This window comes from Aethalodelphis obliquidens, unplaced genomic scaffold, assembly GCF_003676395.1.
Source record: "Aethalodelphis obliquidens isolate GAN/ISIS:26980383/991018 unplaced genomic scaffold, ASM367639v1 scaffold41, whole genome shotgun sequence".
NCBI lineage: Eukaryota > Metazoa > Chordata > Mammalia > Artiodactyla > Delphinidae > Aethalodelphis > Aethalodelphis obliquidens.
In genome coordinates, this window is record NW_020837985.1 from 17,119,570 (window position 1) to 17,145,389 (window position 25,820).

The following is a 25,820-nucleotide window of genomic DNA, read 5'->3' on the forward strand; positions in this document are numbered from 1 at the left end:
ACAGAGCCGCCTCCACTATGGGCGGTGCCCGGCGCTGAGCCGGTGGCTGGTGAGGCCTCTCCGAGTCCGCCCCTTCCTCGGACTTGGGGGGAAGCAGGTCGGGGTGGGGTAGATCCCGCAGTCTGGGCAGCGGGAGCGCCGGGGCCATTACGCTCTGACTCGCGGGAGGAGGGAGAGGGGGAGGCAGCGCGCATCGCGCTCCACTCCCTGTCGCTGCGCCGGCCCGCATTAAAAAGTGTCGCGCTCCACTTGGTGTGGGCTGCACCCAGAAGTCGCTCCCATCGGGCGGGTCTGGGGGTTCTTCCTGCGGCTTTCAGGGGAGGGCGGGGCGAGAAGGATCTGGGGCGGGACTAGGGTCTCTTTCGCTTTCCCTTTTGTTCTCCAACCGCCGCCGAGGTTCCGCGCGGGTGAGGAGAGGGCGGCTTCCCGGGTGGCTCCGCCTGTGCCCATACCCCCAGGCTCGCGGGGGCTCAGCGCCTTGCCGCCTCCGCGCACAAGTTGTGCCACGTGGCCTTGACCCCTGTGACTCCCCTGCAGCTCCCGGGCACGCACGAACGAGTCGACTCGCACGCTGGAAGCCAGTGAGTCGTCGGAGAGACTTGATACCAAGAGCCCCGCGCGCCACGCCATGCCCGCCCGACTGGCCCCCGACGCCCTGCGCCCTACGGCCCTCACCCTTCCCGCACCCTGTGCTGCACGCTCTCCCCGGCCTGGCCCGCGCGCTACGTTTCTCGGCCTGCTGGGCCCTGGACCAGCTGCTGGGCTGCTGGGCGCCGGCCGCACGCCCGAGCGACCAGATCTGGCTGAGCGCCGCAGCGGGCGCCGGAGCGGCTCTGTCGCTGCTGCTGCTTGTCGGCCTGCCTGTGGCACTGCCGGACCTGCTGCTGCAAGCCTGGCGCCGTCCCTTCTGCTACCAGCCCCCTCCGCAGTGCTGGGCGCCCCCCACGCCCTGGCGCCCCGCGCGCAGCTTCAGCTTCTTCGGCGTCAACCTGTGCCTGCTCCCCGACGGGCTGGCGCACAACCAGCGGCGGGCCGAGACCGTGGGCGCCGTGCTGCTCGCCGGCCTGCGGCATTCGCCCTATGGGGCTACCGGCTGCAGTTGGCCAGTGCAGGGGTGCCGTGAGGGGTGCTGATAGGCGCCGTGCCAGCGAGGCTGGACTTCATGTGCCTGCAGGACGTGTTCCATCTTCGCGCAGAGCGACGCCTGCTGAGCCACCTGGCACCCAATCTGGGCCCGGTGTCGTACGACGTGGCACATTCGGCCTGCAGCCCGGGCTACACCTGAAGCTGCTGGGCAGCGGGCTGCTGCTGGCCTCGCGCTACCCGCTGCTACGCGCAGATTTCCAGTCCTTCCTCACGCACGTTGCGAGGATGCGCTGGTCTCCAAGTGACTACTTTCTTCACAGGTGTCCGCCCACCGGCCGCGGCGATCCGGAACCCGGAAGGGGGCGGGGCATGGGGTCGAACGCGCGAAGGTCCCCAAGCGCAGCTGGGCATCCCGGACGGGCGCCACATCGTGGGCTTTCCTGCACTGCACGCATTTGCATTCGCCGAGCGGTGAGCCCGACTGGCTGCTCGTAGGCTCGTGGGCGGGCCGCCCCCCCTCACTCTGCGCGGAGTCCCAATCCTTGTCTGCACCTCCCCTCCCCCCACCGTTTATTCACTGCCCCAGGCGCCGCCAGTCCCTTCGAGTGCTGGTGGGCTCACAGATCGGGACCGGGCGGGGCGGGGGAAGGCGCGGGCGCAGCTGGGTGTCCAGGAGGCAGAATGGCACCTCGGACTGAGCCTTCCTTCCCTCCCCGTCCCTCTCCTCCAACCCACCCCGCCCCGCAGAGGACGGGCTCCTGCGCCGCACACAGCTGACGCTGTTGCTGGACTGGGCCGAGCTGTCCGAGGTTGAGAGCCGCCAAAGTGACGAGGCCGTGGCCTTCAGTGTGCGCCTGGGTGACCACAACTTCGACAACTGCGCGCTTAGGTGAGAAAAGGCTGCAGCGGGGCGGGCGGGCGGCCCCGCCCACCGAGCGCCGGCCTCTCCGCAGCCCACGCGCGGGAGCAGCGGCACCAGCTGTTCAGCCGCTTCCGGGACCGCCGCCGGCCGGGGACGCGCCGGGGTTGGGGGCGGACGGACCTAGGGCGGGCTCGCGGGCCAGGCTCCCACTGATACCGCCTCTCCCCACCGTCCTCCGCCCTCCCCAGGAACGCTGCTGAGATCCTGCAATCTCCGCCACTCCGTGGCCTGCCCCGCGGAGATGCTGAGGTGAGTGGCTACCTGGGGGCCAGGCAACGCCCGGAAGGAGGGATGCCCTGACCTTGGTGACACTGCCACCCCCCTCAGGGCCTTGGAAAGGAGGAAGGGCGCCGCCACTCCCTGGCAGGCCCTCCCAGGGGAGGCCGCCCGGCTGAGCACTGGCGGGCCAGCGCCTGGACTACGTCACCTACCGAGGAGGACCCGGAGGCGTTCTGAGCCCAGTACGTGCCAGAGCTCAGGGTGCTGGGCCTGCTGGCGCTGGGGCGACCCCTCAACCTGACTCCTGCCCCCAAGAGGTAGAACGGGTGACATTCAGCACCGCCCTGGTGGGGCTTACGGACCACCTGGCGGTGGGACTTGCAAGCCCTCCTAAGGCAGGTACGGAGGAGACAGGTGCCAGCACGGGTGGAAAGACAGACAGGGACACAGAACGTGAGCCTGGCCAGCCGCCACTGGAACAGGACGACTTCAGGAATCTTTATTGTGCGGGGCCCTCCCTCACACAGTCTCCTGGGCCCTGCGGTACTCATAGACGCTGCCCCGCTCAGGGAAGGCTAGGGGCTGCAGGAGCGACGCCGGCAGAGGGGCGGGGTCCTCTGGGTCCCCATAGCCCCCGCCGCCTGGCGTGTGGAGACAGAACACATCCTGTGGGGCAGAGGGGAGGTTCAGTGTGGGGATGGGCTCTGCCTGTCTCCTGCCGCCATCCCATCCCCGGCAGGGCAGTGCAGCCACAGCAGCCAGCTGGGACCCCAGAGTCTGCAGCCCCCATCCTTCAGGAGCCAAATTAAACTCCGTCTCTAGTTATCTGTGCAACTCCATTCACTCTGTGGGATGAGGGCAGCTGGGGGTGGGGGCGGGGATGGGACAGGCCACACCGCAGTCCTTACCCCCGGGGACACGAGCACTGAGGTCTTCCCACCCAGATTCACTGTCCGGCCGCCCTTCCGGATCAGTAGGTTTAGGCCACGAGTTCCGGGCTCACCCCCTGCAAGAAGAGGCAAGGTAGGGGTGGCCCAGGAGGCAAGGAAGTGAGAGGCGTGGGGAGTTGGTGGGGGAATAGGGGGGTAGATGGGACAGGAGGTGGGTGGGGAACTGATGGCCGTGATGGGCTGGGGGGAGAGGGGAAGGGAGCCACTTACCCATAAGGCCATAAGGCTGGAAAGCGCGGCGCTCGGTCAGCACTGACAGTAGCGCCTCCTCACGAAAAAGCAGCTCGCGGATAACACCATCGCCGCCCCGGAAGCGGCCGCGCCCCCCAGACCCCAGTCTCAGTTCAAAGCGGCGCAGGATAACTGGGTACCTGCGCGGGGCCAGGGTCTCAGCCCAGCCTGCCCCGCCCCCGCTCCACCCCAGGCCCGGCTCCTCAGCCCCACCCCTTCCTGCAGCGCTCACCTGCTCTCCAGGATCTCGGGGTCGGTGATCCGTGTGTTGGTCATGTGGCTGTGCACACCGCTGCGCCCATGCCAGCCGGGGCCCGCGCCCGCGCCGCCCGCCACCGTCTCGTAGTAGCCCATGTGGGCGTTGCCCAAGGTCACGTTGTTCATGCAGCCCTGGCGGGGACAAATGGCCGCTGCACTGGCTGGGGGCGCGTCGCCTCTCGGCCGGTTGCAGCCTGCAGCCCTCCCTCCCCCCGCCCCCAGCAGCCCCAGAGCTGTGCCCACCGGCCCACCACACCTGGGAAGCAGCGCAGGCCCCGAAGGCCCCCAGGATGACGTCCACCACCCGCTGCGACGTAAGCACGTTGCCGCCCACCACCGCCGCCTCTGGGGACGGGTCCAGGATGGAGCCCTTAGGGATCACAACATGCACCGGTGCCAGGCAGCCCTGTGGGGAGAGGGGCCAGCGCTCAAGAAGAGTTGGGAGGTACACCACACGCGTCCTTGGATCAGTCCGACCTTGGGCTGACCTAGCCCCAGGCTCCCTCAGGGTGACGTGGGGCTTGGGGTTGACCTGCTGTCCGTGTGCGCAGCACACCCTTGCACACCTGGTTGAGCGGGATGTCGCGGCCGACCAGACAGCGAAGGCAGTAGATGAGCGCAGACAGCGTGATGGCCCGAGGCGCGTTGAGGTTGCCCAACACCTCGGGCCCCGTGCCGCTGAAATCGAACACCGCGCTACCCTGCCCGCCAGGGAGGAGGGGAGACGTCAGCAGCGGGCGGCCACGGCCCCGACGCCCGGGGAGGCCCTTCCTCCCAAGACGGACCTCACTCACGTCGATCTGCACTCGGAGTCGGATGGGAGAACCGTCGTCCATGTGGTCCTCTGCAGACACCTCCAGGGGCAGGCCCTGGGCCTGCCGGGAGGTTCCAAAGGCCCGAAGCATGTCTCGCACAGCTAGCTCAGCGTTCGCCTGGTGGAGAGTATGTTCAGTAACGGCCGCGCCACCTTCCAGGTAGGCCAGGTGCCCCCCACCTCCGTCCACCTGCCTGGGGCAGGCACAGAGCTGCCGGCTTGCTCCTTCCCCCCGGCCCACCTGAATGTGGCCCATGTAGGCCTGTACCACATCCAGGCCGTACTGCCCAATGAGCTCGCCCACCAGCTGGATGCCCTTCTGGTTGGCTGCCACCTGGGCACGCAGATCTGACAGGTTGTCGTGCAGGTTCCGTGTTCCGCTGCAGCCTGGAATGTTGCCTGGTGCCCGCAGGGCTTCAGTTACCGCTGAATGGATGGGATCGCCACTGAGCCACTCAAAGTCCCAGGGCCACCTGGTGCCCTGCTCCACACCTGCTGTACTTCTCTGCTGGGGCACTTGCGGGGACCACGTGTTGGCCCATCACTGGCTCCCCACTACCCTGCTGGCTCTTCCAGGTTCCTGAAAATCCCCAGCTTCCCCCCATCAGCTACTGAACCTTCTTCCCACACCACAATGCCCCAGGGCACCCTAGGATGGGACAAGCAGCTTTGACCGTGACCATGATCTCACGTGGGCTGGAGGTACCCGAGGGAGGGGGCAGGGCAGGGGGAAGGTTCCCTCAGCAAACTCTCCTCCCTCCTTCATTTCTCCTGCCCTACCTCCCCACCACCTGGCTCACACTCTCCAGCCTTTTCTGGGCACCCCTCCCCTCTCCCAGCAGGAAAAACCACTTCCCTTAACCCTCCCACACTCACACTGCCCTCAGCCCTGGGGCCCCGAACTCACCGCCACAGCCAGTCGTTTTGAAAGAGCGCCAGCATGGCTGCCTGTGCGCCCCGCCACCGCCCCCAAAAGATCTGGACAAGGCGTCCACCTCGGGCAGCAGTACGGGTTCTGGCCCCGTGGACCACTCCCTGCTTCGGGCAAGCTCCCCTCCTGAGTCTGGATCAGGGTCCTCTCAGGCTCCCTGGCCACTGGGTCCTCTGCCAGACATGCCTGCACAGGTCCCTCGGTGACCCCTACCCTCTGCCCCCACCCCATACTGACCAAGGGAGCAGCCAGGCCTCAGTCACTCTGTTCGTGTTCTCAGCACCCACAACAGCCCATGGCTCTGTTACCCCACCTTCCACCCTGCCCACATCACCTGTTCTCACTCTGGGATGCCCCGTGGGCTCTCACACCAGCTGTCCCTGACCCCCAGGTGCCACTGCAGTCTCTGTCCCACCTTCCTGGCAACTGCAGTGCCAGGACCTCCATCCTACAGCTGTCCAAACTTGATTCCCTCCCCGCTGCCCAAGTCCCACCACTTACCAACCCTGACCTCCAAAACCCCCTCACCGTTGCCTCCCAGCTTGAGGCTCAGCATCTTCGAGGGCGAGAGCGGCTGCCCCCCCCACGCCCCCTGCCTGGCCTGCAGGAGCCTCCACGCGCCCTGCACACAGGCAGGGGCTTGCCCGGTGCACAGGCAGCTCAGGCCCAGCTGAAGTCCTTCACGGCTGCCCAGTGACTGACCCAGGCCCCGAGAGCCTGCAGCCCCTGGCCGCTGGTGCCGCCGTGTCTCTGCAGTCCCCAGACCCAGTGCAAACCCAGTGCAAATCATAAACGCCACCAGCAGCCGCCCACCTTAAAATAGGCTCCTCCCCCTCCTGCACCCAATCCCTTGGGTGTCCTGGCCAGCTCCCCACCCCCAAACCTTCCAGGCCTCCTTGGACCCAGGCAGAACTCAGCTCAGCTCGTCTGATCACCTCTGAGAGGCGATCTGCAACCACCCTGGGGGGTCACCGACCAGCTCCCTCAGCCTGGAGGCTGGCCTAGGCCAGGGGGGAGGGGGGCAGCGGGGGCTGCATCCCCGTGTCCGGCCCAGCCTGGCTGCACGAAGCGGCCAGGTGTTTCAGCCCCACCCCAGATCCGTTCCCACTCACCCTCCTCCTGGAAGACACCCGCCTGGACGAGTCTGAAGGACAGAAAGATGGCGCCCTCCTGCTGCAGGGTGGTGGAGTGGGGGGGCATGGAGCCCGGTGTGATGCCCCCAATGTCCGCGTGGTGCCCACGGCTGGCCACGTAGAACACAGGCCGCGTCTGACCCGGCCAAAACACCTAGGGGTGAGGGCAACGGTCAGGGGCGCCGGCGGCCCTACCACCCGAGGTACCTGGGCAGCGACCCTCACCGGTGTGATGACGGTCAGGTCTGGCAGGTGGCTGCCCCCCGCGCAGGGGTGGTTGCTCAGCAGAACGTCGCCGGGATGGAGGTCAGCCCCCACGTGCTGGATCTGAAGCCAGGAGACAGGTGCAGAGTGGGGAGGGGGCCGGTGCAAGGGGTGGGGGGCAGGGAGAGGGGCCCGCCGAACCTGGAACTGCACCGTCTCCTGCATGGCACCCAGGTGCACAGGGATGTGAGGGGCGTTGGAGACCAGCCCCCCGTCGGGCCCAAAGAGGGCGCAGGAGAAGTCCAGGCGCTCCTTGATGTTGGTGGAGATGGCCGTGCGCTGCAGGATGCGGCCCATCTGCTCTGGGGACACAGAGTGACCAGATGCCCGCTGGCCCCACCCCATCCACAGCGCATCCCCGGGGTACGGAGAGGCAGGGCCCACCGCCTTCAAGGCCTCTGAGTCCCGGACCCAGGACCCGAAGCGGGCGATGGTCCACCCAGACACTGCGAAGCCATGGCCAAGCCACATCTTACTCGTGAAGGGCACTCCCTTCCTCCCCAGCCCTGCCCAGCGCCACCATCAACCCTACGCCCTGCTTCGCACATTAAGAAACTGGTGCGGGGCACGGGCTTCGGAGCCTGGGTTCACCGTGCGGAGCCCAGACCACGCGGTGCCGGGAGGAGAAGAGCGCCCACCCTGCCCAGGGCCTGCGCCACCGCAGGACGCCTTCCGCTTCCGCCCCTTCCCCCGGGTCACGCTTTCTCTCCGCACACCCCTGCCTGGTGCACTGCAGGGAGCGGGGCGGGGGAGCAGGATGGTGGAAGCCACTCACCAGCAATGCTCATGAAGCGATGGGAGAAGATGGACAGGTGGATGGGGTCGAGCTGGGCACCCACCGTGCCGGGGGCCTCAGCCCCCACGGAGATGCGGATGTCCCCAGTCTCAGTCACCTCCGCCTGGCAGGCTGGCTCCACCAGGATGGTACTGCGGGCAGGGCAGCAAAGGGGCTGCAGGAGCCAGGCCACACACCCCTCCCAAGCAGGGACCCCACGTGCCCAGGCCCAGAAGCAGCCCAACCAGGAAGGAACCCGAGAGCCCTTCAGGCTCCTGCAGCCTGGGCCCCACGGGTCACCCCAGCCCCGGCAGCCGTGGCCCCGGCCCTCAGCCCACCTGTTGCTGTCAATGAGGAGGCAGGGCCCCTGCAGCTTGTGCCCAGCGCCCAGCTCGCCCAACAGGTACACGGGGGTCTCCTGGTAGCCCCCCTCGAAGTAGCAACGGGTCGTCTGAGGAGGGCGTCAGGTGAGCGAAGTTCCTAGGGCCGGTGCCCTCCCTGCGTCTCCCCCTCCACACCTGTCCCCGTGTCCCAGTGGGTGTGGGTGGACGGGCACAGGCAGGGCCACCAACCTTGTCTACCCGGGGAGGCCCACTCTGGGCTTTCGGGACGTACTCGAGGCGAAGGCCACTGCGGCCAGTGCCCCTCACCCGCACGTCGTCCACCACCACTGGCCGCTCAGGGATGATGAAGCCAAACTCCCTCATGTACCTGCACACCCGGAGGTCCCGGAGAGCCATCAGGGCGGGCAGCCAGGCCAGCGGACGCCAGCCAGGGCTCCCAAGACGCGGAGCTCACATACCTCTCGACGAAGCCTGCCCCGAAGTCGCCCGCTCGGGGTGAGTGGGCCGTGGCCGGGTGCTGGTGGGCGGACACCATCAGGGCGCAGTCCGTGCCCTGGTAGCGCAGGTGCAGGAAGCTCTCGGTGCTGATCTGAGCCCTGCAGCGGCGACAGGCAGGGCACTCGCACTGGGTACCCTTGAGGACACCCAGGCCACCCCTCCCTGACTGCCGCCGAAGAGGCCCCAAGTGCAGCGGCTCGGGTGCGGCAGGCCCTCCACCTGGCCCGGCAGCCCCCGGAGCCCCACCTGGGGAAGCCCTGGGCCCGCAAGGCATCCACGCACTGCTCCTCCAGGCGGCTCAGCCTCTGGTCCAGCTGCACAAAGGTCTCGGGCGCGTAGGGCAGGGAGCAGGGCTCCTGTGCCTCGTGTACCACGTCTGCCAGGGCCAGCCCCAGTGCTGACAGCAGCCCACTATGCCTAGGGGGACAGGGACCGCACAGCGAAAGGGTGGGGTGCCTCCCACAGTGGCCCCCCCGGCCCCAGGACACACGCACCACACCCAGACACACCTATGAATGTGCACGGTGTCCATGCCCAGGGCCCGGGCGATGGCGCAAGCGTGCTGCCCACCAGCTCCCCCAAAGCAAGCCAGCACGTGGGCCGAGGGGTCGTGGCCTCGCGCCTGGGGAGCCAGAAGGGGATCAGTGGCCTACCCTGCCCCGCCCGGCCCTCCCCCATCCTGTCCCCCACCCCTGGGCGAGGGGAAAGGCGGCTGTACCTGCGTGAGCGCACGGATGGGCCGGCACATGGCCTCGTTGGCCACACGCACAAACCCCATGGCCACCTCCTCCAGGCTCAGTGGGGAGGCCGGACAAGGCCCGTTGGTCAGGAAGCTGTTGACCTCGGTGGCTACAGCCTCCAGGGCCTTTCGGGACGCCTCCGGGGACAGTGGCTGGTCCTCTCCCGGCCCAAAAATGCGGGGGAAGGAGGCAGGCAGCAGGCGACCCAGGACCAGATTAGCATCCGTCACGGTCACAGGGCCTCCTGGGAGGTGTGCACGGTGTGGGGCTGGAGGTGAGCGCCGGGAGCGGGCAGTGGGGGTGGGGCTGGAGGGGTCGCTGGGCCTGGGCCGTGTGGGAAGGGGACTGGCAGAGCACGTGCCAGCTCTTACCTTTGCGGTAGCAGGCGGGGCCAGGGTGGGCTCCTGCAGACTCTGGCCCCACCACGAAGAGGCCTGACCTTTGGAGAGGGGAATTGGAGGTGGAGGTGGAGGTGGGCTGGGAGGCAGGGCTGGGAGGCAGGGCTGGGGGTCCGCCCAGGTGCGGGATGGGGCTGACCTGAAGAAGAGGCGGGAGCCCCCACCAGCTGCCACGGTGTTGATGTCCAGCTGGGGGGCCTGGAGGGTGACACCAGCTGTGCTGGCCTCGAAGACGTGTTCAAATTCGCCAGCATAGCGGCTCACGTCGGTAGACGTGCCTGGTGGGAGACGGGGTGATGAGGGGTCATCCCACAGACCTGGATGCCTGACATTGCCCAGCCCGGCATCTGAGGCTCCCCCGGACCCCCCCCCTCAGGCCCTCATACCTCCCATGTCAAAGCCGATGACAGGATGGCCACCCTCCACCCGGTAGGTGGTGGCTGAGTACCCAACGACGCCCCCAGCAGGGCCCGAGAGCACAGCGCGGGAGCCACTGAAGGAGTCCATGGGCGCCAGGCCACCATCGGAGCGCATGAACAGCACCTGCACGTCCTGTGGGCAGGCAGGTGGGCAGTGAGGGGCGGGGCGGCGCAGGGCGGGGGTGGCCAGGGCGGGCCGGCGGGGGGCCTCACCTTGAGCTGACCCTGGAAGCCACGGCGGAAGCCCTGCACGTAGCGCTGGATGGTGGGTGTGAGGTAGGCGTCGGCGCAGGCAGTGTGCCCCCGGGGCACGATGCGCACCATGGGCATGGCCTCCGAGGACAGTGACACGTGTGTGAAGCCCAGCTCGCGGGCCAGGGCGCCCACCTGCTGCTCGTGCTGGGCCCACCTACGATGGCGTCCGAGTGCCGCTGAGCTACCTGCCCACCCGCTGGCCCACCTGCCGCCCGCACCCCCAGCCAGCCCACACTCACGTGTATGAGTGCATGAGCACCACGGCCAGGCTGCGGATGCCTCGGGACAGGAGCCCCTCCAGCTTCCCTCGCAGGCCCCCCAGGTCCACAGGCTGCTGCACCTCCAGCAGGTCCCCTGTGCGGCCTGCAGGGAAGCCCGCCGCTGCCCCGTCAAAGGCCCATCTGGGCCTGCTGCCCTGCGCCCCAACACTCGGGCATCCGTACCTTTCACGGGCATCCCAGCACCTGGCTCCTCTCGATACAGCACCACACGCTCGTCCACTTCCAGCACCTCCTCGTACAGCATCTCGGGCATGGGCACGGCCTGAGGGTAGGCAGAGGCTCAGAGGAGTCCCAGGCCTGAGGGTCCCTGCTGGGGCCCTGCACGGGTGGGGCAATGAAGGCGAGCAGATGTGTCCCAACAGGCCAGTCCACAGGCCCAGGAGACACAGTGAGACAGGGTGACACAGTCAGAGCGGGTGGCCCCAGGAAGGCCCCCCCGGGGGGCGGCTCTCTGCCCCCAGGCCTCTGAGTGCAGCCAACTGCCCCACCCCCACAAAGGCAGCTCCTTCCCAGAGCCCAACCGTGGGGGTGAGGGTCAGGGTCCAAGACTGGGCGGAGCGGCAGACAGGCATAGGACAACACGTGACCAGTCAGGGCTAGGGGGACGCAGCATCCCACTACGAGTGCCCGGAACCTCCTCTCTATCAGCTGGTGGCCTTGGGCTGGCACTGACCCTTCCAAGGACCGCCCTCCCTGCGGGGCCACAGCACTCCAGGAAAACATGTGCTGCAGAGCTGGCCACCTGCTGGCGTGATGAACTCACCAGGTCAAAGAGGTCTTCACGGGCCTGGGTGCCCACATGCAGCAGGTCTCGGAAGCCGCGAGTCACCAGCAGTGCCACCCGCTCCCCGCACCGTTCCAGCAGCGCGTTGGTGGCTACCGTGGTGCCCATGCGGATGCTGGCGATGCGACTGGTGTCCAGCGGCCGGTCCCGCGGCAACAGCATGCCCCCCTCCTGGGAACCACGTGGTCAGCCATCAGGCCTCTGGCCCCAAGTCCCTCCCCACCCCACCACTCTGCCCTGGCCACCTGCTCCAGGATGCGGCGGATGCCCTCGGTGGGTGCGTCCACATAGTTGGCAGGGTCTTCTGAGAGCAGCTTTAAGACCCTCACGTGCCCCCCTGGGCACTGGGCAAAGACATCTGTGAAGGTGCCTCCGCGGTCAATGGCAAAGTGGAAGCGCCCCTCCGGGCTGCCCATGGTGGTGGGGCTGGAGTCCAGCAGCGACTCTTCAGCCGGCAGTCCTGGGAGCACTGGACAGAGGCAGTGGGTCAGCAGGGAGGCCTGGGGGGCATCCTGGGATGGGGAGAAGACAGGGGTTCCACGCCCATGAGGGGCCCTGGGTGGAGCCAGAGCTGGGCAAGTCCTGCAGGGCCTCATGACCCCCACTCCCCAGTTCCAGTGCGCAGGGTTGCAAGGGACCCCAGGGCCTGGAGCAGGCCTTTCAAAGGAGGAGGCGCGGCGGGAGCCCTCGGGCTGGGGTTTCTGGGCCCTTAAGCACGAAGAGGCACGTGGGTTGGGGGCTGGTGAGAAAAGGCCCACTTCCCAAAGGCTCGACCTTGGAGCAGAGGCCGAGCGGGACACGGGGACGGGGCGGAGCCTGCGCAGACGACGGGGCGGGGCCGGGAGGCGAAGGGGAGCGGGCGGTGGGGGCGAGTGGGGCCGGGGGTGCGGACGGGGGAGCGGGGAGGATCCTGGCGCGGCGCCCACCTGGCCTGTCGGCTCCGGTCGCTCGCCGTCCGTTCGGCCGCACTCGCTCTGGGCCCTGCCCGCGCCCTCCCCCAGCCCGGAAGCGGGGCCCGCCGGGCTCTCCGGTTGCGTCAGGCTCGGGTGTCCCGGAGCCGCGGGCGGCAGGCGTCTCCATCCAGATCCCCGGCGGGGCGGCGCCGTGCCGGCGCGGCCCCACCCCGCGGCCCGGCCCCCGGGCACCTGGGCTCTGCGGCCGCCCGGCCCTGCGCCGGTCCGGAGCTCGCTGAGCGCGGGCGCCCCGGGTGCCCTCCTCCAGGTGGAGCAGGCGGAGCGCAGACGACCTCGGACCGCGCCCCGCAGCGTGCGGCGGTTGTGGCGGCCCGGGGTGGGGGATGGGTGACGCGGGAGGGCAGAATTGAGTGGCCCGACCCGCGGCGGGGGGGCAGGGGGGCGTCCTGGAGAAACCCCTCACTCTCCGTGGGCGCGCCAGGCGCTGTGGGCTGGGGGCCCTCCACGCCGCCCTCCCAGGCCGACCGCGCGACGCTCGGGCTGATATCGCCAGACGCTGTGGTCAGTCTCGGGACCACGGGGCGGGTGGCTGCCCTTCCCTGGCCCGTTTCCCGGCGAGCTGAAAGCTGCCCGGGTGCCTGCCCAGGCCTGAGGTGGGCTGGAGCTGTGAGGGGCCGCAAAGGAACGGTGGGGGATAGGGGGCTTCCCAAGCAGAGGAACAGCTGGTGAAGGGGCCACCTCACCTCATGGGCCAGGCAGACAGGTGGCCAGACAGGCAGGGACACGGTCCGTGCCCTGGCCCCATCCCACCCCAGACTCTACCGCTTCCTTGAGCCTTGCTGGCCCTTGAAGTCTGCTTGGTCCCAAGAGGAGAGAGGGAGGTTGACTGCTGTGAGAGCACAGGGTCTGGGCTGCAACCCAGGCTGCAGCAGGGCTCCCCACGGACTGGTGGCCTCTGGCCGCCTCACATCCTCTGTATGATGGGGCATTAAAGGGCAGCCTCACGGCTCCCTCACTTCAGTCTAGCGCTGCTCTGAGGTCACTCAGAGATGTCACCCTCTCGCCGCTGCACCCCTAGAAGAGCCCCCCGACTCCATTCCTCGCCCCTTCCTCCACAGCACCTGTCAGCACCTGACAGAACACGGCTGCACGGGAGCAGGGATTTCTCCCACTTTTCGCTGTCCTGCACGGCTCGGTGAGTGCAGCCTGCGGGTCCCTGAGGAGACCCCCACGGCCCTGGCCCACGCACCTCTTTCAGCATCCCTGAAGTTGATGGTTCTGCGCCGGGGCAGGCGGGGGCTGGCGGTCACCTCGGCCAGGAGCCCGGAGCTGCAGAAGCTCAGGCCGATGCCCCGGTTCCTGAGCACCAGCTTCAGCTCCTCGTTCTCCTGGATGAGCTGCACGAGCCGCCGCAGCTCTTGGTTCTCCTGTGCCAGCCGCTGGATCTCCTGCTGCAGGCCCTCGTAGCTGCTGAGGAGGGACATGCCTGGCAGCGGTGGGCGGCAGCTGCCGGCAGCTGGCGGGCTGGCCAGGGGCAGCAGACCCTGCCATTGTGAGGTCAGCACTGCCCCTCAGCCGCATTCCAGGGCTTCAGAGCACCTGGAGCAGGGCAAACTTAACCTCTGACCTCTGGCCCCCTGAGGGTTGAATGGCTAGAGGAGCCCAGACCTGCTTCAGGCCTGGAGTCCCCCTAGGAAGCTCCTCCTGGAGGACAGAAGCTTCTGCATCCTAGCCCAGGATGGCGGTGTTGCAGGTAGAGGGCTGCGAGATTCAGGCATCCTTCCCCACCCATCTGGCCACCCACTGGCCACCAGCTGCTCGTGCCATGTTGTGGGGCTGGCTGACTGGGCACAGTCCCAGAGGCGGTCGTGGCCAGCACAGCCTCTGAAGGGGTCGGGAGAGTGGATGTTTGAGCTGCCCTGAGGGAGGGGGCATCTCTGGCCCAACAGCAAGGGGGAGCTGGACTGTGGAGGCGAAGGTGGGTCAGAGCTTGGGGGCGTGGGGTGAGCCAACGGAGCACCTCAGGGCAAGGCTGGAGGCAAAGTGGTCCTGCTGCTGGGGTGGTAGGGAGTGTCACTGTCACAGGGAGGACGAGGCACCACATTCAGGGCCACACCTCAGGGCATGGGCGCGGAGGGCAGGGAGCAGGGAGGCCCCAGGAGACGTTGAGGACAGCAGGTTCCTGGGGGCAGGGGGGCCGCCTCAAGGACAACTGGGTTTACACTTGAGATCATATAAAGGACTTCTTTCCTTCGCCCAGTCTGGTTTCCAATGGGACGGCTCTGTGCAGTTGGCATTATTTTGTGTCATTTCTTCCATCATGATTATTGTTTGTTTCACATCGTCGTTTCCTTTTTGCGGGTCTGCTGTTTCCAGTTGTTAACCAGTAGTTTTCCTGGGATTTGCATGTCATTTCCCCACTGCTCCAGGGTGACACGCTGGCAGGAAGTTCTCGCCAGTGCTGAGCATGGGGGGACAGTCCTGAGAGCAGTTTCCGGGAGACTGGGGAGCAGCCACACTTAATCTCGATGGAAGTGATGTCAATTTTAATGGTTTCTGTAAGTGGGAAATAATCCTCATTCTAAGGGTTATGAAGTAGAGTGTTTATGCAGAACTAGAGATCTTACCCCCAAACGACGACAGGCTCAGGGCAGTCAACTTCCAGCTCAGACGCTCTCTGGAGGCCAGAGGGTAGACTGTGGTAGGCAGAATTCTAAGAAGGCCCCCAAGTTTTCCTGCCCTGGCACACGCGCCCTGCATAATTCCAGTACTGTGAGTAGAATGGCTTTTACACCCATGATTGTGTTATGACACAGCTGAGGTATAAAGGGATATTATCCTGGGCAGACCTGGCTTAATCAGGAGATCCCACATAAGGACGGCTTTCTTCCTGGAGGAAGGATGCAAAGCTCCAGAGAGATTCACGCAAGGGAGATTCTCCACTGCTGGGGGGCCATGAGGCAGGACATGTGGGCAGGCCCTAGAACCTGATATGTCATAGCCAAAATCTTGAAAGACAAAGAGAAAACTTCAAAAGCCACAAGATAAAAATAACTCATCACATGTAAGAGAATACCATAAGATTTACACCTAACTTCTCATCAGAAACAATGGAGGCCAGGAGACAATGGGATGATAAACTCAAATTACTAAAAAGCTCAAGCAAGAATCCAATATTTTGGAAAATGATCTTTTGTAAATTCAGGTGAAATAAAGAAAGTCCAAAATAAACAAAGAGAGAATCTATTGTTAGCGGACCTACCTTACAAGAAATACTAAAGAAAGTTCTTCAAGCTGAAAGGAAGTCACACGAAATAGTCATTCTAGTCCGGTTGCCCAAATGCAGCCATGTTGCACCCAGACTTGTGACCTGCAGAGCTGTGAGTTTACAAGTGGATGTAGTTTTAAGCCACTGCATTTGGGGCAACCTATTCCATAGCAGTGGAAGCTAGCACAGCCTCCTGTGTTGAAGGAAACAGAGGAGCTGATTATACAAGTAGCTGGGTTGCAAAGGAAATGGCATGTGCACTGTCCCGGGGCAGAGTCAGCCTTGAGACCTGGGATGGGAACTTGGAGCGGATACACTTGGATCTTTGGCTGCCAAACTCCCACGAGCCCCTTCCTGGCAGAAGCAGCCCCTCGTTCCTCGCTGGAGGAGCGGGCAGTGGCCTCCCCTGGGGTGCAGAGGGCTGCCGACCACTGCTGCCACTGTAGGTGCACGTGCTGTCTCCCCTCAACAGGTGCGTCCAGTTCTCAGTCCTTGGACTCTGACCTGGCTTTCTGCCTTATTTTGACTGGAAGAACGTGGTGGAAGTGACAGTGTTCCTGTGCCGAGCCGTGACCTTGAGAGGCCTGGCAGGGGCAGGAGTTCCAGGAGTGACCCTGTCACTCTGGAGACTGTCACTCTGGGCGTGCAGCAGTCATTCGTGGAGGTCTACTTCTTGGTAAGAAGAGCGGGACCTGCCCCTCCCCACCCTGCTCTGCATCATGACAGCTGGGCTCCGAGAGGCTGTGGCCAAGAGCACGGGGCGCCCTGGGCTTGGCTCCAGCCGAGGGCAGAGGAAACTGGGAGAGACGAACTGAGAAGACGAGGCCTCCCCCGCAACACCCGCGGGTCAGGGGTATCTCTGGGAGGGGCAGGCTCCCACCCGCCCCAGCTCCCCCAGACCCCAGCCAGCGGTGAGGGAGTGAGACGGAAGGGCGAGTGGCTCCACAGCGTAGCTGAGCAGCTCCTCGGACGCTGAGTGTGGTGTTGGGGAGGATGGTGGAGATCCTAGTGGTGAGAAATTATTAAGGAGCTCAAACAGGACTTTCCTGGCAGTCCAGTGGTTAAGACTCCCTGCTTCCAATGCAGAGGGCATGGGTTCAATCCCTGGTCGGGGAGCTAAGATCCCACATGCTGCACTGAGCAGCCCCCCCCCCAAAAAAAGCTCGAACACGTTACCACAAATCCGAAGGCTTAGAACAACAGACATTTATTCTCTTCCAGTTCTAACGGCCGGAAGTCCAAACGGAGTCATCTGGGCTAAACTCAAGATGTCAGCCAGGACGGTTCCTTCTGGAGGGTCCGGGGGTGGGGGGGGGGAGTTTGTTCCTCGCTGCGGCCAGCAGTCGGCGCTCCCCGGCTTGTGGCTGCATCACTCCAATCTGCCTCCAAGGCCACCTCTCCTCCTCCTCTGCTTCTGCAACCAAATGCCCCTCTGCTCCCACCTTAAAAGGATACTCATGATTACATGTAGGGCCCACCTGGATACTCTAGGACACTCCCTCCTTCTCAAGACCCTTAGCTTAATCATACGTGCAAAGTTCCTTTTGCCACTGAAAGTGACATTCACAGTCTTTGGGAATTAGGACCTGGCTATTCTTCAGCCTGTTACAATGGCTGGACGTGGGGCAGACTTGAAAGTGTTCCTCAACCGCAACCTGATTCATCAGCAAAGGGCAGCACGTCACTGGCTTGGGAGCTGAAGCACAACCTGTGCCCAGTCGGTGGCTGAACCCTAAGCTATGTTGACTCAGACGCAACTTCTGGGCAGCCAGGCTTAACTATAAGAAGGGGGGGGACTTCTCCAGTGGCACAGTGGTTAAGAATCCGCCTGCCAATGCAGGGGACACGGGTTCGAGCCCTGGTCTGGGAAGATCCCACGTGCCGGGGGGCAACTAAGCCCATGTGCCACAACTGCTGAGCCTGCGCTCTAGAGCCTGTGTGCCACAACTACTGAAGCCCGCGCGCCTAGAGCCCGTCCTCTGCAACAAGAGAAGCCACCGTAATGAGAAGCCCACGCAGCGCAACCAAGAGTAGCCCCCGCTCGCCGCAACTAGAGAAAGCCCGCGCGCAGCAATGAAGACCCAACGCAGCCAGAAATAAATAAATAAATATATTTATTAAAAAAAAAAAGGAGGGGGGAGGGGGCCTGAGGAGTGATGTCAGAAGCTGCACACTGTGGAGGAACAGACTTCACAGAACTGCTAAAGACAAGCCACTGGACTAATTAACAGCAACAGCAACAAGCCCAAGGAGGGGCCAGCTAAACGTGACCCAGAGTTACTACAACAGATCACCTAAAACGTCCAGCTTTCAGCAAAACACCCTGAGACGTGCAGAGAAACAGGACAGGGTGATGGCTGCACAGGAGAGGCACGCAGCAGTCACTGCCCTTGAAGGGCCAGGTCTTGGATTCGTAGACAGAGACATCAAAGCTTCGCTTACACAAAGGCCCGTGAGAGGGGTGGCTGTAGTGGCAGGCGGTGGCAGGCCCCTCTGCCACTGCAAATACCCCACCTGGGGCAGCAGAGACCCACAACCTCACTCGCACCCCTTCCACCTGGAGGGGCAGTTATTCTGCCCCAAACCAACCCCTGTTCTGGACACGGCTTTGCCTCCCTGACAGCTCCTCTCCCAGCACCTTCACCCCAGGCTTACCAAGTGCCTTACCTCCCGCTGGATGGGGATGCACACCAAGGACCCATCTGAGAGCCGATGGCCCACGGCAATGAGCTCGTGACCCCGGGACTCGCTGGTCTTCCCAGGTTCCCCACCAGCCTAACGGAATGGAGACCGTCTGTTGAAGGCCCTGCCGTGCTTCCAACTGGCTGTCGACCCCTCCTGGGATGGGACGCTGCTGAGATGCGTCTGTGCTGCCTAAGGGGTCTGGGGTCTGGGGACAGATTCACTGCGAGGTCATGAGGCTCAACTCGGGACTCTTCCAGGCCAGGGCCCCAGCAAAGTGTTCACAGGGTCGCACATTTTGTAAAATTTGCAAAGTACATAATTTAATCACAGTCGGTTAATGCTGTCTCTTCCCACTGCCACCCGCTTTGGGTCATTTCCTCCCCTGCTGCACTGAATGGGGGGGGGCCTCGTGGGCTCCACTCAGGGAGGCTGAGTCGGGAGGGCTTTAGTGTGGTTCTGGGGGGAACATTCACTCCCTGATGTAGTGCAGTTATTGCTGTCATTCTGGTGGAGAAGTGGCCGCCAGGAACACACCCGCCTGTGTGCTGTGTGTCACTACACGTCAAGCTAATGCAATTGGCTGAAGAGTGTCGTCAATTCGAAAACCATCTAAGTTAGTCACAGACAAGAGCCCCCAAAGGCCCTGAAATCTTAGGGCTCATACGTAAAAGAAATTTGATAGAGGTTTTCTCAAATTTAATAATTCTAAAAATGTACACAATATTAGCTAAAGGTGCTGTTACCTGAAAACAACTTTTCTCCTAAGCTGTAAGTTATAAAAATAAACTTTGATGGGACTTCCTTGGTGGTCCAGAGGGTAAGACTCTGCACTCCCAGTGCAGGGGGCCCAGGTTCGATCCCTGGTCGGGGAACTAGATCCCGCATGCATGCTGCAACTAAGAAGTCAGTATGCTGCAACTAAGAAGCCCGCATGCTGCAACTAAAAAGATCCCGTGTGCCACAACGAAGACACGGCGCAGCCAAAATAAATAAATATATTAAATAAACTTTGATTAAGCATGTTAGAGGGGAGACTAAATTATCCTCTCTCCATATACAGAAGGTGACATCATGAAAGTGTCATCATCTTAAGAGGTGACAGATTTTGCATCTGAAAAGCACAGGGGAAACATTAGAAATATGTCAGGAAGTTAATTGATGACATTATGTTTGTTTTCTGTGTGTTGCACGTTGGGATTTCTTTCCTCACTCTGTTCACTTAATTTTGTATATATGATTTTGTTCTGTTTCTTTTTTAAAAAAAAGTTTATTTATTTATTAATAAAATTAGTTGCGGCACACGGGATCTTCATTGTGGCATGTGGGATCTTTAGCTGTGGCATGCGGGATCTAGTTCCCTCACCAGGGATCGAACCTGGGCCCCCTGCATTGGGAGCATGGAGTCTTAACCACTGGACCGCCAGGGAAATCCCTGTCCTCTGTTTCTTAAAGAGGGCCCTGAGGCTGCTCTCCTTCAGACGATGTTTGCAGAGCTGTGGCGTCTGGGAACCTAGGTTTCAGAAGGGTTCCTACCATTCCCCAATAAGAGTGGCTCACTGAACCTAAACTCTTTGTACAAACAAATATGGTTTATGCTAAACTCCTGCTTTCGTCCCAGGACTCTGGGTACATACCAGGCAGGCGTGCCTACATGACCGTGACCAGCTCCCTATGAAAGCTGTAGGCCCTGAGTCTCCAGTGAGCTTCGCTGGTGGCCAGCATTTCACACACATTGTTGCACCTTGTTCCCGGGGGGATGGAGTGTGTCCTGAGCGATTTCTCAAGGAGAAGACTCTGGAAGCTGGGGCCTGGTTTGCTCTTACTTTGCCCCACCAGCCTTTTCCCTTTGCTGATTTTGATTAACATTCTCTCCCTTGAATCGTGGTCATGAGTACAACTGTATGTGCTGAATTCTATGAGTCCTAGTCAATCACTGAATCCAGGGCTGGTCTTGGGGATCCTCAACACAGCTCCCAAATTTGTATTAGCTTTAGGCCCCAAATGTGAATCCACCCATGTGTGTACCCTATGGCTAGAACACAAGGGCCAGAGAACCAAGGGGTTCTCATTCCTGAACAGCCCATACCCTAAACCAGAGATGCTGCCAGGTTGGAGATCTTAGTTCCTGGGGTGGGGGGACACTTCCACAAGGGGACACAGTAAGGTTAGCACTGATCTGGAAGGAAAAGCCACCCCGCAGTCACTCTGGGCTCCTTAGGCCCAGAACCAACATTATCCTAATTATCCTGAGCTGCTAGGGCCAACCATGAAATGAGGGCGGGGCACCCGGGGGGCTTCCACCTGCGGCAATGTACTACAGCAATCTTGACCTAGTAAGAACTGGAAGAGTAAGAGCCCACACTGCTGAGGGAAGAAGGCCTGCTCAGTCCAGCTGAAGAGTCGAGGGTGAGGGGATGGAGGATGGCTAGTGGCAGAGAATGACGGCCATCATTCACGGCCTTCGACCAGGCACAGTGGCAGGGTCTCATGCCCCAGTATTCTAGGAGACCACCGCCTTGGAGGGGACGCTTTGTCTAGGACTTAGGCCCAAGCCCACCACAGTATGTCCATTCCACCTGCTCTTCTCATGGCTTGACATTGAACTGCTTCTATGGCGGTGGGGGGGTGGGTGGGGAGGGCATGTCCCCTCCCCTTGAGCCTGGCAGACCTCTGTGACTGCCTTGACCCAGAATTTGGCGAGAGTGCCACTACGTGACTTCTGAGGCTAGGTCTTAGAACACCATGCAGGATTTCCCTGGTGGCACAGTGGTTAAGAATCCACCTGCCAATGCAGGGGACACATTCAATCCCTGGTCCAGGAAGATCCCACATGCTGCGGAGCAACAGCTACTGAGCCTGTGCTCTAGAGCCCGCGAGCCACAACTACTGAGCCCGCACACCTAGAGTCCGAGCTCCTCAGCAAGAGAAGCCACCGCAATGAGAAGCCCGCGCACCGCAACGAAGAGTAACCACAACTAGAGAACGCCAGCGCGCAGCAACAAAGACCCAACGCAGCCAAATAAATAAATAAATAGATAAATAGACTAAGGCTATAAAACACAGAGTTTATTAGAAGCACAGCACGTGTGGGAGAGTGCACAGAGAAGCAGTTTGTGTAAGAGAGAAGCAAAGCAAAGTTACACACCCAGGGAAGAAGATGTGTGGGTGTCCTCCCTAATGAGCACACCTAAGAGGCAGTTAAATCATTTCTATAGGGGCAGTTTTTCCAGGTCTTTCTTTTCCTCTGGCCAACCATCTTGCTTCATTTCCCACAACTGACTGGACCAGGGCCCTCCCCGACATATGCATGCATCTTTTAGCCAAGATGGATTCCAGCATGAGGGTCTTTAGGAGATTGACAGCACCTATTATGGGATAGTGACCCCTCCCTTTTTGACCCCTGAAGAGTCTTTCTGTGCACGGGCAGTTGGGGAGGTCTCCTTGACCTCAAGAATGATAGATGTGGTCATCTTATCTCTTTACTCCAGCCGAGCTCAACTCCTCTCTGCTCCTGCCATTAACTTTTTCCTTGAAAATGTCAGGGGAAGACAAACTCCAATTTACTCAGCTTGACAAATTCCAGCTGCTCAGCCCAGGGGCCCATCTACCTCCTACCTCAATAATATATTTATTTTTTGTTATTTGAAGGCACTAAGGCCATGCATCAAGAGTCAGACAGACACACAACCCCATACAATTCCCTTCTGGAAAGGGTGAGGATCTCTTCACTCTCAAATGGAAAAAGGAGGCCCATTTTATTGCACGTGGGAGCTGGATGTAATGGGGGAGCATGAGAGGACCTGAAAGACACTACGTGCAGGTGGTGCTGGGACACAGGCCTGTGCCCCTTCCTAGGCCCCTGTGAATGCCACCTCCTCTTGGTGAGTGTTGTAACCCTGCTGGTTCATCCTTCCACGTTCAAGTCTGAAGAATGCGATCTGGCTTCCTAAGCACTGCAGAGGGGCTGAATAATGCAGCTGGTGGGAATGGGGGGCGGTAGCGAGGGGGATGAACTCCCTGATGGTAATAACCTTGACCACCGAGAAACAGAGGTACCTGGAAACAGGAGGCAGCTAGGGAGAAAAGCATCTCATTTCTCCCTTCTGTAGACCCCTCAACAGTTCCAGGGGACTTGACCTACACAAGATGTTGGACTACATCAGGCAAAGAAATGCATGAGTGATTACAGCATGTCAATAACACTCTGCAGGTTGGCGAGGATTATGTAAAAACTGTAACTTTTTCTTGGTGGGAAAGGAGGGAAAATGTAACTCACACTTACAGCCTTCACCCAGTTAGTCCCTACCCTGGGGTTCCATCTCCCAAGCCCCTGGACACACACCCACTGCCCACAGTGGGGCAGTAGATGGGTAAATTCTGGTACATCCACCCCATGAGTATCAAGCAAAAAATTAAGAGTTCCACAGGATTATCTGGACAGATTTCACTACGTATTTTTTAGTGAGAAACAGAAAAGTGTGTACGAAATGATCCCATTTAAAAAAATAAGCAGAGTTCCAAAAGCCCCTATATGTCTGTACGTTACAACTGCACATATTTGTTGTGACTTGTATGTAATTATGTGTGTGGAGAAAATCATAAAACCAGTATTTAAGCTACGGCAGATGCTGGGGGGCGTGGGGTCGTACGGAGTGAAGAACCAAAGCAACATGGAAAATTAAAACTGCTCTAAAAAGAACCACGTGTATGTACAATATAAACTACGTGGTTTTTTTTTTTTTATGGACAATTGTTAAAACTAAACGGTAAAAAACAAGAGAACAGAGAATGTGTCTCAGCTTGGGAAAACGAATGCATTTACGAGCGCGGAAGAACAGAAGCCGTCAGACAAAACGATGCTATCATTCCAGCAGTCGCGGCTCTCACCCGCGAACCTCGAGGAAGACGCCTGGCGTCAAAGAGAAGCAGAGGCGCACCGGCTGCGCGGGGTCCGAGCGGGGCTCGGCCGCAGAGGGAGAGGCAGAGGCGGAGGCGCGGCAGGGCCGGCGGGTCGCGGGCGCAGTGGGAGGCCCGGGACTCTGGGCCCGGGAGAAGGCGCGCGCCGGCGGCGACCAAGGCGGATAGGCCCCGAGGGTCGTGGGAACCGCCCCCACGACAAACCCGGGGGGAAACGACGTGGGGATTCCACGCCCAGCGGGTCTCCACCCCTAGCAGCCACGGGACAGTCATCCCAAACAGCCGTACCCCAACCTCCCCGCGGACCGGAAGTGCGGAAAGCGGCGCCGCCGGGAACCCTGGGAGAACCGTCATTCTCCGGAACCGGAAATGGGAGGCGGCGCTCCGGAAACCGTAGGACCCCGGAGGTCGGAAGTGGGGCATCCGGACCGCCGGGAACTGTAGTTCTCCAGAGAGCGGAAACGGGGCTAGCGGCCGGGCGGCATGGCGGGGCTGGAGCTTCTGTCGGACCAGGGCTACCGGGTGGACGGGCGGCGCGCCGGGGAGCTGCGTAAGATCCAGGCGCGGATGGGTGTATTCGCGCAGGCCGACGGCTCGGCCTACATCGAGCAGGGAAACACCAAGGCGTTAGCGGTGGTCTACGGGCCTCACGAGGCGAGTGGGCGCGCGAGCCGGGCTTCCTCCGGGGCGGGCAGAGAAATCCGGCGGCGGCAATTGTGGGGTGCGCGGGGCCGCCAGGCTGCGCAGAGGCTCGGGAGGTGAGGCCGGCGCGCGCCTCCGGGTGGGGCTGCGGCCAGAGTCCTAACAGTGTGATGCACGATGGTCCCTGCCTTTCTCATCGGCCACTGTCCCCTGCACCCTCCACTCCTCTTTGCTATTCCTAAACCCGCCAGGTGCGCTCCCACTCGCTCCCTCACCACTCAGCTCTACTCCGACGTCACCCTCCGGTGACACCTTCCCAGATCACCTTACTCACCTGTCAGATTCCCTCCCCTACGTTCACACACTTCCTGCTTTTCTGCACCCGCCTCCTCAGACATCAATTTAACGTATTTCTCACCGTTTGTCTCCCCACTGGAACAAACTACGTGAGGACAGGGACTGTAAATAAAGCCGCCTGGGTATATTGCCACTCCAGCGCTGGAGGCGTAAGGCCAGAGGGGTGGAAGAGTAAGCATGACACGCCTGCAGATCAGAAAGGCTGATGGTGGGGAGGGTGGGGAGTATTTCCAAATGAGATTGAGGGATTTGTAGAACAGGGAAAAGATTTAGGATTTTTGTCTCATACGTGGTGGGAAGCCTTTAAAGGTAAGTAGTACATGTATTGCCTAGAGAAGGCAGAATCAGACTTGACATTTGTAAACAGACTCTGATACAAACAGAGAGTGGGTTGGGAGAAGATGAGTCAAGGATGGAAACAGGGAGGCCTGTTAGGAGAGAGGTGAGATCCAGAGGTGATGGTAGCTTGGAGACTGGTCCAGTGGCCCTCCCCCCAGGCTATGTTTTGGAGGTAAAGTAGTTGCTTGTTGAGACGCTGCAGATAGAGGGACGGGAGGGAGGGAGGGAGGCCAAGGCTCAGGGCAAGAGCCAGAGGAAGGGGTAGTGTGAGCTGGGAGGAGTGGGCCTGGCTCACGTGTCCTCCCCCAACCCTCCCCCAGATCCGGGGCTCCCGGGCACGAGCTCTGCCTGACAGGGCCCTGGTGAACTGTCAGTACAGTTCTGCGACCTTCAGCACAGGTGAGCGCAAGCGGCGGCCACACGGGGACCGTAAATCCTGCGAGATGGGCCTGCAGCTGCGTCAAACCTTCGAGGCAGCCGTCCTTACACAGCTTCATCCACGCTCCCAGATTGATATCTATGTGCAGGTGAGCAGACAGCAGCCCTCAACCCAGGGAGGGGAGAGAGGAGGAGGGTGTATGTGGGGGGGTGGGGATGGGGTCAGCGGCCTAATGGACTGATGCCACTGGGGGGCGTCCCTGCAGGTGCTGCAGGCAGATGGTGGCACCTACGCGGCTTGTGTGAATGCAGCCACGCTGGCAGTGTTGGATGCAGGGATACCCATGCGGGACTTTGTGTGTGCCTGCTCAGCTGGCTTTGTGGATGGGACAGCCCTGGCAGACCTCAGCCACGTGGAGGAAGCAGCTGGCGGCCCCCAGCTGGCCCTGGCCCTGCTCCCGTCCTCAGGCCAGATTGCACTGCTTGAGATGGATGCCAGGCTGCACGAGGACCAGCTGGAGCAGGTGCTAGAGGCTGCTGCCCAGGCCGCCCGAGATGTACATACCCTACTGGACCGTGTGGTCCGGCAGCACGTCCAGGAGGCCTCTATCTTGCTGGGGGACTGAGCACGTGGCCACCCAGGGCCAGAATAAAACCCACGCACACTGCACTGTACTTTGATCTCTCCCTGCAGCACTCCCATGCCCTCAAGGCCTGGCCTGGTGCTGGCTCCAGGGCTGACTAAGGATGCTCCCCCACACATGAACTGCGTACCCCTTGCAGCCTCAGGAGTCAAAGCCTGAAGAAGGAGGGGATGTCCCTGGATGAGGACAGCAGCTTGGGCCAGGAAGGGGTCAAGGCTGGGCAGTGAGACATGGCCTGGTATAATGAGCCAAGCCCTGAGACCGTGGAGTCTGCCATTCTCACCCCGGCACCTCCAGGGCCCTGAGCACAAGTGCTGAGGGAGTACTCAGCTGGCTGTGGCATCCCCCGTGGTGCTGTAGGGGCCCATATCCCA

The 25,820-nt window shown here is 61.8% G+C and overlaps 3 protein-coding genes and 1 long non-coding RNA gene across 7 annotated transcripts; 3 read left to right on the forward strand and 1 right to left on the reverse strand.

Moving 5' to 3' along the window:
* The first annotated feature begins 17 nt into the window (after window positions 1–17).
* On the forward strand, window positions 18–2,731 carry LOC113633700 (uncharacterized). The gene is made up of 6 exons (XM_027132069.1): window positions 18–24; window positions 169–581; window positions 1,407–1,557; window positions 1,834–1,975; window positions 2,197–2,257; window positions 2,336–2,731. The coding sequence occupies exons 1-6, from the start codon at window positions 18–20 to the stop codon at window positions 2,462–2,464; spliced, it is 903 nt and encodes a 300-aa protein (XP_026987870.1). The 3' UTR covers window positions 2,465–2,731.
* On the reverse strand, window positions 2,682–12,448 carry OPLAH (5-oxoprolinase, ATP-hydrolysing). 4 transcript variants are annotated; one of them, XM_027132131.1, is made up of 27 exons: window positions 12,229–12,448; window positions 11,548–11,771; window positions 11,282–11,473; window positions 10,681–10,780; window positions 10,477–10,600; window positions 10,196–10,391; window positions 9,950–10,115; window positions 9,703–9,841; window positions 9,537–9,604; window positions 9,144–9,409; window positions 8,935–9,047; window positions 8,672–8,842; window positions 8,386–8,523; window positions 8,156–8,294; window positions 7,922–8,034; window positions 7,584–7,735; window positions 6,950–7,110; window positions 6,770–6,871; window positions 6,524–6,698; window positions 4,722–4,906; window positions 4,452–4,598; window positions 4,233–4,367; window positions 3,923–4,072; window positions 3,641–3,798; window positions 3,388–3,548; window positions 3,136–3,233; window positions 2,682–2,893 (listed from the first exon to the last, which is right to left on the reverse strand). In XM_027132131.1, exons 1-27 carry the CDS (start codon window positions 12,380–12,382, stop codon window positions 2,747–2,749), a joined length of 4,074 nt encoding a protein of 1,357 aa, XP_026987932.1. In that variant the 5' UTR covers window positions 12,383–12,448; the 3' UTR covers window positions 2,682–2,746. The 4 variants fall into 4 exon arrangements, with proteins under 4 accessions (XP_026987932.1, XP_026987934.1, XP_026987933.1 ...); XM_027132133.1 differs by having other exon boundaries at window positions 11,548–11,814; window positions 12,229–12,334; XM_027132132.1 differs by lacking the exon at window positions 12,229–12,448 and having other exon boundaries at window positions 11,548–12,129.
* On the forward strand, window positions 10,033–16,791 carry LOC113633783 (uncharacterized). The gene is made up of 3 exons (XR_003438332.1): window positions 10,033–10,129; window positions 13,335–14,774; window positions 15,957–16,791. It is a non-coding gene; the product is annotated as an uncharacterized LOC113633783 (long non-coding RNA).
* A 6,670-nt stretch (window positions 16,792–23,461) lies between these two features.
* EXOSC4 (exosome component 4) lies at window positions 23,462–25,470 on the forward strand. The gene is made up of 3 exons (XM_027132329.1): window positions 23,462–23,740; window positions 24,745–24,951; window positions 25,069–25,470. The coding sequence occupies exons 1-3, from the start codon at window positions 23,570–23,572 to the stop codon at window positions 25,426–25,428; spliced, it is 738 nt and encodes a 245-aa protein (XP_026988130.1). The 5' UTR covers window positions 23,462–23,569; the 3' UTR covers window positions 25,429–25,470.
* The last annotated feature ends 350 nt before the right edge of the window (window positions 25,471–25,820 follow it).

Bases quoted from the DNA above. Each gene is read 5' to 3' on its own strand.
- EXOSC4 (XM_027132329.1), top strand. From the start codon at position 23,570: ATGGCGGGGCTGGAGCTTCTGTCGGACCAGGGCTACCGGGTGGACGGG. The intron at 23,741-24,744 runs GCGAGTGGGCGC...ACCCTCCCCCAG, and splicing joins TGGTCTACGGGCCTCACGAG to ATCCGGGGCTCCCGGGCACG. The intron at 24,952-25,068 runs GTGAGCAGACAG...GCGTCCCTGCAG, and splicing joins AGATTGATATCTATGTGCAG to GTGCTGCAGGCAGATGGTGG.
- LOC113633700 (XM_027132069.1), top strand. The intron at 1,976-2,196 runs GTGAGAAAAGGC...CGCCCTCCCCAG, and splicing joins TTCGACAACTGCGCGCTTAG to GAACGCTGCTGAGATCCTGC. The intron at 2,258-2,335 runs GTGAGTGGCTAC...CACCCCCCTCAG, and splicing joins TGCCCCGCGGAGATGCTGAG to GGCCTTGGAAAGGAGGAAGG.
- OPLAH (XM_027132131.1), bottom strand. From the start codon at position 12,382: ATGGAGACGCCTGCCGCCCGCGGCTCCGGGACACCCGAGCCTGACGCA. The intron at 7,736-7,921 runs GTGGGCTGAGGG...CCCTGCCCGCAG, and splicing joins CTCCTCATTGACAGCAACAG to TACCATCCTGGTGGAGCCAG. The intron at 2,894-3,135 runs GTAAGGACTGCG...TCTGCCCCACAG, and splicing joins CAGTGCTCGTGTCCCCGGGG to GATGTGTTCTGTCTCCACAC.